Source organism: Ammospiza caudacuta, chromosome 5, assembly GCF_027887145.1.
Source record: "Ammospiza caudacuta isolate bAmmCau1 chromosome 5, bAmmCau1.pri, whole genome shotgun sequence".
In the NCBI taxonomy this organism is placed as follows: domain Eukaryota; kingdom Metazoa; phylum Chordata; class Aves; order Passeriformes; family Passerellidae; genus Ammospiza; species Ammospiza caudacuta.
The window spans coordinates 77069648-77085162 of NC_080597.1; the positions used below are offsets into that span (position 1 = coordinate 77069648).

The 15515-nt window shown below is 52.7% G+C and overlaps 1 protein-coding gene across 1 annotated transcript; it reads right to left on the reverse strand.

The window, feature by feature from the left end:
- Positions 1 to 241: 241 nt before the first annotated feature.
- ANKRD16 (ankyrin repeat domain 16) lies at positions 242 to 15503 on the reverse strand. Its single transcript, XM_058805851.1, has 8 exons — positions 15169 to 15503; positions 13874 to 14094; positions 10185 to 10227; positions 8864 to 8972; positions 7734 to 7895; positions 4288 to 4366; positions 2008 to 2196; positions 242 to 621 (listed from the first exon to the last, which is right to left on the reverse strand). The coding sequence occupies exons 1-8, from the start codon at positions 15498 to 15500 to the stop codon at positions 614 to 616; spliced, it is 1143 nt and encodes a 380-aa protein (XP_058661834.1). The 5' UTR covers positions 15501 to 15503; the 3' UTR covers positions 242 to 613.
- Positions 15504 to 15515: the final 12 nt, after the last annotated feature.

The window sequence follows — 15515 nt, forward strand, 5'->3', positions numbered from 1 at the left end:
GTGGGAATTTCCCACTCAAACCCAGCCATGGTTCATGGTGCATGCCTTACCTCACTCCCTTCTTGATTTTTAATATTTGCCATCCCCAAAAAAGGCAGAATTCCATCAGTTTTTAACTCTTGGCATCACAAACAGACAAGGACACATCGGTTTGGGATGGAATTTATAATTCCAGCTGCACAAACCCAACAGCTGCAGCTGCTCTTACCTTGCTGGGAATTCCAGGAGCAGATTGTTGGGATTTAAAGTTCATCAGTGCTGGGAACTGCCAGCATTCCAGTCTGGGATAAAACACCTCCTTATTTTAGTCTGATCCAGAGATCCCTGGTGTCCTCACAAGGCTGAGGTCCCACCACAGATTCCTGCAGGTTTTGGGATCAGCTTGGGCTACAAAGAGGATTCAAAAGGTGGAAGCAGCTCCAAGTGTCTCTGTGCTACCCAAAGAGGTCACATAAAAATTAAACTGCAAATTATTGCAGTTTAAGGGATTTGTGGAGAGCAGGTAAATCCATGATCCAGGTGGATTTTCTCCATGGGGATGTTCAGGGTGTGGAAATTCCCATGAAAAGCCACGAGGATCCCTGGAAGTGGCACTTCCCTGGATGGTTCTGTTTCAGGGAGCTGCACAGAAGAGGTGAAAGAAGAAAATAAATTTATAAGCATGGATCAGAACAGGAATGTGATAATTTTGGTGGGAAGGGACCTTAAAGATCATCTCATTCCACTCTCCCAGGTTGCTCCAGCCTGGCCTTGGACACTTCCAGGGATGGAGTAGCCACAACTTTTTTGGGAAACCTGTGCCAGGCCCTCCCCACCCTCCCAGGGAAGAGCCCAGACCATCACCTCCATTATCTTTAGAGATAATCCTATTTCAAACATTTCTCCTAAATCTACTCCCAAATGCCAAGCTTGGCTCCTCTGCTCAAATTTGGGTAAAAATCCTGATTTTATGGGGGGTTCTTTATTTGGGGGGGATCCTCAGTTTTGGGGGGCTCCTTAACCTGGGGGGTTCCTTTATTTAGGGTATTCATCACTTTGGGGGAGTTTTCAGTCTGGGTGAGAATCCTCCATTTAGGGGGTCCTCAATTTGGGGGAGGTTTCCTCAATTTAGGGGTTTTTCCTCAATTTAGGGGAGGATCCTCTATTTGGGAGGCTTCTTAATTTTTAGTGTTCTCTCATTAGTGGGAGATACAATTGAAGGGGATTCTGTTCATGGGGCAAGTCCCCTATTTGGGGGATCCTTAATTTAAAGAGACTCCTGACTTTGAGGATCAATATGGGGATTTTATTCAGCTGTTTCCCTAAATCTGGCAAGGAATTGTAGGGGGAGAGAACATAAGAAAATAAAGATGGTGTAGAAAGTAATCTTACCCCTGAGGAGTTGCAGCTGGGCCAGTTATCAAAGATTAAGAACAGGCCACAGCTGTGACCAAGGACAAGAGTGCTATAAAAGAGTGGGGTGGCTGCGTGAGAAGGGAATTTGAATCAGTTGGCTGCTTTGTGAAGGAGTCAGTGCTCTGAGGAGCTGTCCATGAGAAACACCAAGAAGGTGTGGACCTCACCCCTAAAGAGCTGCAGCTGGGCCAGTTATCAAAGATTAGGAACAGGCCACAGCTGTGACCAAGGACAAGAGTGCTATAAAAGAGTGGGGTGGTGTTGAGAAGGGAATTTGAGTCATTTGGGTGCTTTGTGAAGGAGAAAGTGTCAGTGCTGTGAGGAGTAGTCCATGAGAAACCCCAAGAAGGAGTGGATCTCACCCCTAAAGTGCTGCAGCTGGGCCAGTTATCAAAGGTTAGGAACAGGCCACAGCTGTGTCCAATGAGCATGAGGGCTATAAAAGAGTGGGTTAGCTGGGTGAGGAGAAAGCTGGCGTTTGTTGGGTGCCCTGTGAAGGACAAAGAGTCAGTGCTGTGAGGAGCTGCCCACGAGAAACACCAAGAAGGTGTGACACCTTTGTGATAGGAGATAACAGCACGGAACCCCTGTGATAAGGAATGACCACTGTACCGTGTGGAAAAGGAGCAGGTTCCTCCTCTTCAGGTGCTGCCTGGTGTCCCCTGAAGAGCTGGATGACATCAGGGCTCCTGGCCAGCTGCTGGGCCAGCGTTCCCGTGGCATCAGGAGCGTCCTGGAGCCCGGCCCGCAGCAGGACCCCCACGGCCCCCACGCGCTGCCCGGCGCTGGCCGCGTGCAGGGCTGGGGACACAGCAGCACCCTGTCACCTCCTGGGCCTGCCCCACCCCGCTCTGCAGGAAAATGCATCCCCAGGGGGATAAACAGGGACAGGGGGGAAAATGGGGTTCGGCACTGTGGGGTTACGGAGGGGTTTGGGGTTTTGGGTTGGGACAGAATCGCAGGATTGAGTTTGGGGTTAATGAGTCTGATCTTAAAGATCATCCAGTTCCACCTGGATGGTTTTGGGGTTGGGATGGAATCACAGGATTGAGTTTGGGATCATCCAGTTCCACCTGGATGGTTTTGGGGTTGGGATACAATCACAGGATTAAGTTTGGGATCATCCAATTAAAGATCATCCAGTTCCACCTGGATGGTTTTGGGGTTGGGATGGAATCACAGGATTGAGTTTGGGATCATCCAGTTAAAGATCATCCAGTTCCACCTGGATGGTTTTGGGGTTGGGATACAATCACAGGATTAAGTTTGGGATCATCCAATTAAAAATCATCCAGTTCCACCTGGATGGTTTTGGGGCTGGGATACAATCACAGGATTAAGTTTGGGATCATCCAATTAAAGATCATCCAGTTCCACCTGGATGGTTTTGGGGTTGGGATACAATCACAGGATTAAGTTTGGGATCATCCAATTAAAAATCATCCAGTTCCACCTGGATGGTTTTGGGGCTGGGATACAATCACAGGATTAAGTTTGGGATCATCCAATTAAAGATCATCCAGTTCCACCTGGATGGTTTTGGGGTTGGGATACAATCACAGGATTAAGTTTGGGATCATCCAATTAAAGATCATCCAGTTCCACCTGGATGGTTTTGGGGCTGGGATACAATCACAGGATTAAGTTTGGGATCATCCAATTAAAGATCATCCAGTTCCACCTGGATGGTTTTGGGGCTGGGATACAATCACAGGATTAAGTTTGGGATCATCCAATTAAAGATCATCCAGTTCCACCTGGATGGTTTTGGGGTTGGGATGGAATCGCAGGATTAAGTTTGGGGTCATTGAGTCTGATTTTAAAGATCATCAATTCCACCTGGATGGTTTTGGGTTGCGATGGAATCACAGGATTGAGTTTGGGATCATCCAGTCCCACCTGGGTGGTTTCTGGGTTGGGATAGAATAGCAGGATTAAGTTTGGGATCATCCAGCTCCACCCTCCTGCCATGGCAGGGACACCTCACACCATCCCAGGCTGCTCCAGCCTGGCCTTGGACATTGCAGGGATCAGGGGCAGCCCCAGCTGCTCTGGCAATGCCAGCCCAGCCCCTGCCCGCCCTCACTGTTAAAAATCCTCCTTTCATGTGATCCAAAGGAGGCATCCTGATCCCTCTGGGTAATCCTGATGTGGATGAGAAGCTTCCCAAGGACGCAGTGACCCAAACCCAGCCAAGGAGGAGCCACAGGAAAAAACATGCCAGGGTTGGATGGGCTCAGCAGAGCTTGGATTTAGTCACTGAGGGGGCGGAGGGAGAGATGGCACTGCTGAAACATGGCTTTAACCAAACCCAGGGCTGGGGAATGTGGCAATTTGGGCAATGGCTGAACCACATTTATCTTTTTTTTTAAATTTGAATTTTTAATTTCTTTTTTTGGGAGATGCTGATGCAAGAGCTGCCTGAGCGTCTCCCGCTGGGAATGCCGACTCTCCGGCATCGCTATAGCAACTCCATCTCCGTGCCAGCTCTCTGGTGTTATTTGCTCATCAGCCATTTCCAGGCTGTTTGCTGAGGAATTGAGGCTGAAGAGCTCAATCCCTGTGTTTGTCCATCCAACCTGCTTCCAACAGGATCATTCCAGCCAAATTTGATGGGGAAGAGGCAGCATCGGAGCTCCTCAGAAAAATAAGCAGGAATTTCCCAATTTATGTCTCTGTTCTTCCCCCAATGGAAAAGCCCCAGCAGAAATTCCAGAAAATTGAAAGCCAGGGAATGCAAAATGCCCAAAAACCCCTGGGATGATGCCTCACACTGCCCCCAGGGCAAATGTATCCATGAGTTTGGCATCTCCCTGCCTGCTGAGGTTGGGATGTGCTTGTGGAAGCTCTTGGTGTCACATAAAGCTGGGAAAAGCAGCTTGGAATTCTCACCAGAACGGCCCTTCCCATCCTTGGCGTGGAGATCAGCGCCCAGGGACAGCAGGGTCTGGATGGTGTGGCCATGTCCTTCCTGCAGAACGAGGAATTTGGGATCAGCTCCGGGCTTGGATCCATCCCCAACCTGGGACTGCACAGATCTGCCCTGGCCTGGTCATGTCTGGGGGCACCAGGAGCTCCAGAGGATCTGGGAGCAGGTGGGAATCAGGCTCAGCTCCTTCAGATCAGATCCATGGGGCAGGAATGATTATCCCACGGGACTCATGGGAATTATTATCCCATGGGAACTGGCCAGAAAGGTGCCACCAGGCAGCTTCCTAAAATCCCAGCATGTTTTGGGTTGGAAAAAATCCCTAAAGATCATCAAATTCCAATGGGCAGGGACTCTGTCCCTATCCCAGGCTGCTCCAGCCTGGCCTTGGGCACTGCAGGGATCAGGGGCAGCCCCAGCTGCTCTGGCAATGCCAGCCCAGGCAGGAATTCCTCATTGCCAAGATGCCACCCATGGCTGCCCTCAGGCAGTGGGAGCCATTCCCTGTGTCCATCCCTTATCCCAGGTCTCTCTCCTGAGCCCCTTTAGGTCCTGGCAGAGGCTCTGAGGTCTCTCCAACGTTGAGTTTCAAATCCCTCCATTCCCAGGGGATCTGGAGTTGATGTTCCCAAGGTTATTCCAGCTCCAGGAGCAGAACCTGTTGCTGATCTGGGCTGTTGCTCATCTGCCTCCCTCAGGCACTGGCATTTCCCAAAGGATCCCTCCAGGATTTGGGATCCCCTGGGAAAAGACCCAGCCCCAATCCACTGTTCCTCCCTCCCTCCTTCCTCTGCCAGGAGCCAATTTCAAATTCCACAGGGAAAATCCCAGCACAGCCCCCCTCTCCTTCCACCCTGCACAGGCTTTTCCAGAAATAAATCCCTTTTCCCTAAATAACACGCCTGATTTTGGAATTACATCCTCAATGCCATGAATTAGTCTTTGTCCTGCAGCCTGGAAATGGAAAGCTCTCATTTTTATCCCCCCTCTCCCCTCTCTTTTTTCCCTATTCCCACAGGATTCCACAGCATCTTCCCTGATCCCAAGTCTCCCATTTCCCTGTAAACCCAATTCCATGGCAGAGACACCGAGCCAGGAACTGCTGCAGCTGCCACAGCCCTGGCAGCAAATTGAATTTAAAAAATAATTTGATTTTCATGTGTTTATAAATGCAAAAGAATAAGAAAAGAGGGAGATAAAAACACAACCCACCAGGCAAACGAGTGGTGCTGTAAATACAAAGTGACACCAAGGCTGGGGAGGGAAGGGAGAGAATCCCATCCAGTCATTCCCAAATCCCAGGAGCTGGGATTTCCTCCAAGGCACATTGTATTCCCCCCAGAGCCCTGCTGTTCAACGTACCCTTGGCAACCACAAGGGCTTTGAACGTGGCTGCTGGGAGCAGGAGGCCAGGAAAATGGGAGAAAGGGCTCCTTTGTGCCAGCCTGGATGGTGCCAGCATTCCCAGGGAGTGGCACGGATGGGTTTGTAGGGGCAGGGCACTGGCGTGAGGTTCAATTTCCACTACAAACCAAAATCCTGGGTTTAACATCCCTGGGTCTGAGCTGTGCTGCCAGCTGGATCCCAGGATGAATCCTGGTCAGCAGGGAAGTTTTGGGATCTGCTCTGCATTCCCAGGGAATGCTGCAGGACCCACAGCTCTGCTCCCCACATGGGCTGGGAGCAGGAGAAAGCTCCAGTGGTTCAGGAATTCAAAACAACTCTGGTGTGAAGGACACTGATAAAATTCTGGGAGCTCCCCCCACCTTCCCAGCTCTCCTTTCCCACTTTTGGACATCTCCTGTCCCTCCTCTGCAGGCAGCTGGACACAAATATGGAATTCCAGGGGTGGGAAGGACCTCAGAGCTCCTCCAGTGCCACCCCTGCCATAGCAGGGACACCTCCCCTGTCCCAGGCTGCTCCAGCCCCAGTGCCCAACCTTGGCCATTGCAGGGATCAGGGGCAGCCCCAGCTGCTCTGGGAATCCCTTCCCAAAATCCCACCCCAGGCTCCCTCTCCAGGGAATTCCCTCCATTCCCAGCTCTCCCAGCCTGGCATTGGATCCATCCCCACCCCGACTCCTCTCTAGGAAGGGATTTTGGGCTCTGGGGGCTTCACTGGCAATCTCAGCACTCCAGGAAGGGTCTCCCTTCCCTTTGCCATCCCCAACTTCCATAAAAATCCCTGGGGATGGATTCTGAGTGTCCCAAATCCCAGAATGGTTTGGGTGGGAAGGGCCCTTCAAGCCCATCCCATTCCAATGCCACCATCCCAGGCTGCTCCAGCCTGGCCTTGGGCACTGCAGGGATCAGGGGCAGCCCCAGCTGCTCTGGCAATGCCAGCCCAGGCAGGAATTCCTCATTGCCAAGATGCCACCCATGGCTGCCCTCTGGCAGTGGGAGCCATTCCCTGTGTGCTGTCCCTGCAGGCCTTGTCCCCAGTCCCTCTGCAGCTCTGCTGGAGCCCCTGCAGGCCCTGCAATGTGCTGGGAGCTCTCCCTGGGTCCCTCCCTGCTCCAGGGGAACATTCCCAGCTCTCCCAGCCTGGCTCCAGCCCTGCAGCAGCTCCATGGATTCCTCTGGGCTCTCCCCAGCAGCTCCAGGTCCTCCTGCTGCTGGCCCCAGGGCTGGGATCTGGTGCTCCAGGTGGGATCTCACCAGAGCAGAGGAGGAGAATCCCACCCTCACCCTGCTGCCCACATTTCTTCTGACACCCTGAAAACAGGGAATGGGACTGGTTGGGAATGGGACAGGGAATGAGACTGGTTGGGAATGGGACTGGTCAGGAATGGGACGGGGAATGGGACAGGGAATGGGACAGGGAATGGGACTGGCCAGGAATGGGACAGGGAATGGGACTGGCCAGGAATGGGACAAGGAATGGGACAGGGAATGGGACTGGCCAGGGAATGGGACTGGCCAGGAATGGGACAGGGAATGGGACTGGTCAGGAATGGGACAGGGAATGGGACTGGTCAGGAATGGGACAGGGAATGAGACTGGTTGGGAATGGGACAGGGAATGGGACTGGTCAGGAATGGGACAGGGAATGGGACTGGCCAGGAATGGGACAGGGAATGGGACTGGTCAGGAATGGGACAGGGAATGGGACTGGTCAGGAATGGGACAGGGAATGAGACTGGTTGGGAATGGGACAGGGAATGGGACTGGTCAGGAATGGGACAGGGAATGAGACTGGTTGGGAATGGGACAGGGAATGGGACTGGTCAGGAATGGGACAGGGAATGAGACTGGTCAGGAATGGGACAGGGAATGGGACTGGCCAGGAGCAGAGGGACAGTGGCACAGGATGAGCCAGGAAGGCAATTCCTCCATGGTGGCCAACACCTGATCCAGCTGGTTCAGTGCCTGGCCCAGGCTGCCCAAGGGGACTGGGAGCAGGGACAGACCTTGGCCGCGTAGTGCAGGGCTGGCAGCTGCAGGGACGTCGCTGTCCCGTTGACATCCAGGCCCAGCTCGGCCACCAGGAACTGGATGGAGCCATCCTGGGCTGTGACAGCTGCCCTGTGCAGGGCCTGAGCTCCCAGGGCATCCACAGCTGTGGGACAGGCCTGCAGGGAGGGAACAGCACGGAAATCACACAGAGTGCACTCATCCCAAGTGAGATCAGCGCCCTCTGGAACCTCCACGAGGTTTCCCACCTCTCCCACCCTCAGTGCTTGAAGTGTGGGGTTAAAACCACAACAAACTTCCCAGTCCATAAAACAGCATTTCCTTTTCCTTAGGAAATCCAGGATCTGACCAACACCTCTGGGAGAATCAGCCATGAGGGGGCCCCAACCAGCTGGGATCATCCAGCAATCAATCAGTCAATAATCAATAAATGATTATTTATTGATTGCAGTGGTCTGGCTCCTGCTGTGCACAGCTGGCTCTAATGGCATTCCCTGGAGGAAATCAGGGATTTTTGGGAGCCAGCACAGGAGCAGGAGCTGCCAGGAGAGAGGGAGGGCAGGGAGGAGCTCTGGATAACTCATGGATGGACAATTCCACATTATCCCAGCCACTGGAGCCTCCATGCCAAGCCTGGCATTCCAAGAGCTGCTTTTGGCTGTGCCACAGCTGCCCCTGGAGTGCTGGGAATGTCCTGTCCCCTCCTGCCACTGCCTGGTGTCACCATCCCACTGCACCAGCTCTGGGGACACGTTTACACCAAAGCTGGGGCTGCCCCTGGGTCCCTGGCAGTGTCCAAGGCTGGGTTGAAGCCACCTTGGATAATGGAAGGTGTCCCTGCCTGTGGTAGGGGTGGAATGAGATGATTTTTAAAGCTTTTAAAACTTGTTTAAAGTTCTTCCAATCCAAACCATTCCACGATTCCTGCCCCAGGAGATGATTCCTGACAGCCTCACTCAGCCAAATCCTTCCCATCTCCAGGGGGATTTGCCTTTTTACACAATTTCTCTCTTTAAAAATTGAAAATTTGCCTCCTTGTGCTCCAGTCATGGTGAACACGTGGCTCACCTGCCCTGGCAGCCCTGCTCAGCTCCTGCAGGAGGCACTGAGGGATTCTGGCACCCACCTGGTGTCTCTGCAGGAGCAGCCGGGCGATGCCAACGTGCCCGTTCTGGAGAGCATCCATGAAGGGAGTGACCCCACAGCTGTCCCTGCTGTCACCTTTGTACTGGCACCTGCAAGGGACAGGAGAGAAAACCAGCCCAGAGCTGTGGGCAGCTCCAAAATCCTCATGGAAGGAGACTCCCAGCAGCTGGGATTGAAAATGGAATGTATAAAGCTCATCCACAGACCATGGATAAACCTGTCCTGGTGTTTTGGGCCTGGGGAATGATTTGTGGGGTTTTTTGGGGATCAGAGATGTGGTTCAGCTCGTTTGGGGTCTACAGATCGTTTATAATTCCCTTTTTCCTGGCCAGAGGGTTTCCAGAAGGGACCAGGAGTGCACTGGAAACAGGGAATAACCAGATCCTCATGGAATGATGTACAAAATACAATCTCATTCAGGTTAAACTGCAGTGAAATGAGAGAAAACTGAATTAAAGCCTGGCTTAGATCACAGAGCTGTCCCTGCTGTCACCTTTGTACTGACACCTGCAAGGGACAGGAGAGAAAACCAGCCCAAAGCTGTGGACAGCTCCAAAATCCTCATGGAAGGAGACTCCCAGCAGCTGGGATTGAAAATGGAATGTATAAAGCTCATCCACAGACTATTTTTTCCTGGTGTTTTAGGGCCTGGGGAATGATTTGTGGGGTTATTTTGGGATCAGAGATGTGGTTCAGCTCTTTGGGGCTCTACAGATCGTTTATGATTCCCTTTTTCCTGACCAGAGGGTTTCCATGAGTGCACTGGAAGCAGGGAATAACCAGCTCCTCACGGAATGATGTACAAAATACAATCCCATTCAGGCTGAACTGCAGTGAAATGAGAGAAAACTGAATTAAAGATCACAGAGCTGTTTATGCTGAGCCAAGCATGGACAGGCTGGCATGAGCTGTGATTCCCAGGGAAAGCTGCTCCAGCTCTGGGGAGGGAGAACAGAGAAAGGGAACCGAGCTGCTTTAAAGCCGCTTCCCAGCAATTCCCCAGGAAAACAAGGATAAGCCCAGCCTAGAGAAGCTGCTCTGGCTGTTGTCACACTGGGAATGAATCAGCAGGGAAAACAAAGCCAGGGCTGAGTTACATAACTGGGATTTGTGTCACAAGCAAGAGGGAGCCCATCCCCAGGGAATCCTTGTCCCTTTCCCAGCTGGGAAAAACCTGGAGCGGGAGGAGCCAGCCTCGGGATGGAGAGCAGGGCAGCTGGAACAGCACAAGCATCCTTTGTGTGCAAATGCTGGCAGGGAATGGCAGCTGGGGCAGGAAAAGCTGGGAGGAGCCTGCTTACCGGTCCAGGAGCAGCTCCACGACCTGGGAACAGCCGTGCATTGCTGGGAAAAGATGGGAAAAAATCAGGAAAAACATGGATTGGTTGTGGGTCTGTGGCATTGTGTTCCTACAGCGAGGCATGCTCGGGTTGCTGATCCTTTTGGGATGCTGAAGGGGCTCCAAGGAGCTTTATTCTCATCAGGTTTTTGTGGATTAAAGAAAAAAGGTTTCCCTTCCTCTGATGCCATTGGGAATGTGAGGTAAAGCAGGAAATAGGGACGGAATGGGCAATGCCTGGCTCCATCTGCCACAGAATGCAGCTGGAACAAAGAGGGTTTCTCCCAATTATTTGTTCATTCCTGATTGGGATCTGGGAGAAGCAAAAGGAACACAGAGCTGGGGAAATGCTGGATAACACTGCCAGCCCTCCTCAGCCACTCCCACCTCATCATCCTCACCCATCTCAGAGGGAAAACAACAACAGAGGGGGAGAATTTGAACCCGAGGCACTGAAATATTCCAGTTTTTGATTTTTTTAAACATTTCACTTCACACAGCTTTGATCCAGCTGCTTTTTTTTTTTTTTTCCTCTGCAGGTCATTTTGCAAAACAAATGGAACACATTCGAGAGAAAAATAATATCAGACCAAGGCTGGAGCTGCTCCATCAGCTGATGGGAAAAGGGCTCCTGGGAAATGTGTGCTTTCAGCTGGAATCCCACTGAGGGATTCCCAGATTTTGGCTCTCTGCTCCTGCTCCCTGCCTGTTCTTCACCCAAGCTGATGGAAAATCCAAGTCATGGGAAGAAAAATCCCTCACAATTCCATCTTTTATCAGGAGCAGAGGCTCAGGACAGCTGGGATCCTCTGCTGCATTCCACATCCTCTAATTACCTCCTCCCAGCTTTCTTCCCTCGGGATACAAGAAGCAACAAAGCTGAAGGAATCAACCCTTATTCATAAAAAAAATAATTGCAGGAGGGAGAAAATGACCCTTCAGGAAGGCAGCTGGCCTGGTCACGGGTTAATGTGCTCAAAGCCACACCCCTGGGATGGAAATCCATGGAAACCCCTGGAACAGGCACTTGGCCCTGACATGACGTCCCCCAGAAGCTCCAACACCATCCCTTATCCCTGCTCCTGCCTTGGGAACTGGGAATATCCCATGGGATAAGTGAGGGGATACCAGGGAGCAGCAGTTTGGGATCAGATTGCACTGGGGGCACTGAGGGGTTAAATGCTAATTCCCTAATTCCCTAATTCCAGCCCTTCCCCATTCCCAGTCACTCCCACTCCAGCTGCTGCCCCAGGGCCTGGCTGGATCAGGAAATTCCAAAAATCCACCCAAATTGTGGAGTGGTGCCTTTGCCACAGAAAACACAGGTGGAGACACCTCTAGGAAGCAGAATCCAGGTGCTGGATCCCAGTTGTACTCCCATATCCCAAAGCAGGGAAATTACTTTGCCTCAAGGTCAGAATTCCCCCCTTCCCACAGGATAACCCCAAATCCCAGAGCTCACCCTGCTCCTGACCCTGTCCCAGATCCCAACCCAACATCTCCTGCAGGGAGAGGAGCTGCCAGCCCCATGGAAACAACACCCAGAGCTGGGCAGGGATGGGAGAACGTTAAAAAATCGGGATCAGCCACTTCAGGCAAGCTGCAGTGATCCCAGCACCAACCCACTCCCTGGTTTTTGCATTCCCAGGTCAAGCACAAGGACTCAGTGGTGCCCAGGGGCTGGAATTGTCACTGCTGATGAGCCAGGAGTGGCAGAGCAAGGGCTGGAAAAGGCACAGCAGTGACAGCACAGCAGGGGCTCCTCCCAGCACCTCGGGATTTTCCAGGGAGTCAATCCCAATTAAATTCTTTGGGAAAGGAGTTTGGGCAGGCAGGGCTCATCTCTGCTGCTGAGACCTGGAATGCACAGCCTGATTCCCACCCTGGACGTGGTCTGAGCCCTCCTGTGCTTCCCAACAATCCTGGGGATGCCCAGGATTCCTAAACCTGCCCATTCCCTTTAAATATCCCTTAAAATCAAGGAAAAGGGCAGGGAAAGGGAATTGTGGACATGGTGGGCTCCAACAACAGCTCCTGAGTATTCCCAGCAGGGCTTGTCCCTCTCCTCCACAGAAAGGACCCCTGGAATTCTCACCATGGCATGAGGGCAAGGAGACTGGAAAATTTGGAGTTTATGACTGGAATCATGGAGTCATTTGGGTTGGGAAAGTGCTTGAGCCCAACCATTCCCACCACTGCCCCATGTCCCCAGGTGCCACCTCCACATGGATTTTAAATCCCTCCAGGAATGGGGACTCCACCCTTGCCCTGAGCAGCTCATCCCAATGCTTACAAATTCTTACAACTCCTTTCCAGGAAGGAATTTTCCCCAATATCCCACCTGAACCTCCCCAGGCCCAGCTTGAGGCTGTGCTAAGGAAATCCATCCCCAGGCAGATCCCAAAAAGTTCCTCCCAGCAGCTCTGCTGCTTTCAGGAATTGCAAATGCCAGGATGTGCTTGGAGCTGGGGAGCTTCTCACAGCAGGGAGGAAAATCACATCCCTGTTCCAAGGGAGCTCAGATCCATCAGTGCCAGGGAGAGATGGACTCCATCCAAGGACCCCAAGAATTCCAAGAGGCCCATTTGTGCATTTCCTGAGGGAAAAATTCCCATTTTTCTGGAGGTAGACACCAGTTTCTGCTTCTCCTGAGGGAAAACCTCATTCCTGCTTATATTAACCCTGCAGACAAACCAGGATATCCCCCAAAATCCCAACTTTTTGGCCTCTTTCCCCTCAGGCCTGGCTCCATGACAGAGTGGGAGAGGGCATGGTGACTCCTTAGGCTGGTCCAGGAGGGAAACCTGGATGTGCTGTGGGATTCATGGATTTCCTGAGGGAAACATTCCCATTTTTCTGGAAATAGGCATCAGCCTCTCCTTCTCCTGAGGGAAAACCCCATTCCTGCTTATCCCAAACCCCAAATCAACCATAGTATCCTGATTTTTTGGCCCCTTTTCCCTCAGGCCCGGCTCCATTGCAGAGCAAGAGAGGCAGTGGCAGCTCCTGAGGCTGGTTCAGGAGGGAAACCTGGATGTGCTGTGGGATTTGTGGATTTCCTGAGGGAAAAGCTCCCATTTTTTCTGGAAGTAGACACCAGACTATGCTTCTCCTGAGGGGAAACCCAAGTATTCATGGATTTCCTGAGGGAAAATTTCCCATTTTTCTGCAAGCAGACATCAGCCTCTCCTTCTCCTGAGGGAAAACCTCATCCCTGCTTATCCCAACTCCCCAAACCAACCAGCATATCCCCCAAAATCCTGATTTTTTTGCCTCTTTCCCCTCAGGCCTGGCTCCATGATGGAGCAGAAGAGGCCATGGCAGCTCCTGAGGCTGGTCCAGGAGGGAAACCTGGATGTGCTGCAGGATTTTCTGAGAGAAAAATTCCCACTTTTCTGGAAGCAGACATCAGCCTCTCCTTCTCCTGAGGGAAAATCTCATTCTTGCTTATCTCAAGCCCCAAACCAACCAGGATATCCCCCAAAATCCTGATATTTTTGCCTCTTTTCCCTCAAGCCTGGCTCCATGGCAGAGCAGGAGAAGCCATGGCAGCTCCTGAGGCTGCTCCAGGAGGAAAACCTGGCTCCCCCACAGGATGAGGCAAGGCTGGATGAGATTCCAGAAGGCTTCCCTGATCCACCCCGGGTGTACCTGCTGTGTGCAGAGGCGTTCTCCCCGTGGTGCTCTTGGTGTCCCAGCAGCTTGGGGACACATCCAGGAGGTAGTGGAGCACCTCGGGGTGCCCTTCCCTGCTGGCAATGTGGAAACAGTTCCAGCCATCCTTGTTCCTCAACAACGGGTTGGCTCCGTGCTCCACCAGGGTTTTGATCACTTCCAAGTTTTGCCTGGTGCAAGCCATCATCAGGGGAGTCCTGGAAGAAGATCCAGGGAAATAAAATAACCTGGCACAGCAAATCTCATTCAGGTGCTTTGCCTGAGGATCCAGGAGGTTTTACAGCACTGTTGTTCCAGGCTGGGAATATTCCAGCACCTTTTCCATGCAGTCCCTCAGAGTTTTCTGTGTTTTTAAAGCAAATGAGACTTTTCCCAAAGGTTTGGGTATGCCTTAGGAAGCACAGAGCTCCCTGCTTTTATCCATGGGTAGAAGAGCACAGCCACACAAATCCAGGCTCGTGGAATCTTGGCCTCAGCTCCAGGCTGGCACAGCCTCAATTCCCAGCTCTGGAATGCTGCCTGTGGACTTGTGGCAGTTCAGCTGCAAAGGACCCTCCCAGGCTTTCATCTGGGAGCAGGGGAGAATCCTTGTTTTATTTTTCCATCCCTAAGGGAAGAGTGGAGCAGTAATTTACAGCTTTTGGGAGAAACAGGGGGAAAGTAGGGATAGGGCTGGAATTTCTCCCAAAAATCCAACTGGATCCACAGTGTGGGCAGCAGGGGAAGGGAATTCTGCCCTCTCTGCTCCACTCAGGTGATCCCACACGGAGTCCAGCTCTCGGATACCAATAAAAGGACCTGGAGCTGCGGGAGCAAATCCAGAGGAATCCATGGAGCTCTGAGAGCTGGAGCCAGGCTGGGAGAGCTGGGAATGTTCCCCTGGAGCAGGGAAGGCTCCAGGGAGAGCTCCCAGCACATTGCAGGGCCTGCAGGGGCTCCAGCAGAGCTGCAGAGGGACTGGGGACAAGGCCTGCAGGGACAGCACACAGGGAATGGCTCCCACTGCCAGAGGGCAGCCATGGGTGGCATCTTGGCAGTGAGGAATTCCTGCCTGGGCTGGCATTGCCACAGCAGCTGGGGCTGCCCCTGATCCCTGCAGTGCCCAAGGCCGGGCTGGACACTGGGGCTGGAGCAGCCTGGGATAAGGGAAGGTGTCCCAGATGTCCCAGGATGATCCTTAAGCTCCTTCCCACCCATTACACAATCCCAAACACCACCTCCAGCAGCCACATTCCCACCCTCCCCACCCAATCCCAAATCCCAGCACCTACCAGTCAGCCTTTTTCAAGCAGTCCACGCTGGCCCCTCTCTCCAGGAGGAAGGACACACATTCCAGGTGCCCCATGGACGCAGCCTCATGGAGGGGTCTCTTGTAGTCCCCATTGGCCACCTCCATGTCCATCCCAACCTCCTGGACCAGGAATTCCAGCACATCCCGGTGTCCCAAACGAGCTGCGTGGTGCAGCAGGGAATCTCCCAAACGTCCCCAGCGCCAGCTGCGAGCCTCTGGAACCTCATCCAGCTTCAGCTCATCCCGCAGGAGAGCCAGGTTTCCCTCCTGGACCAGCCTCAGGAGCCGCCGCAGCCTCTCCTGCTCCACCATGGAGCCGGGCCTGAG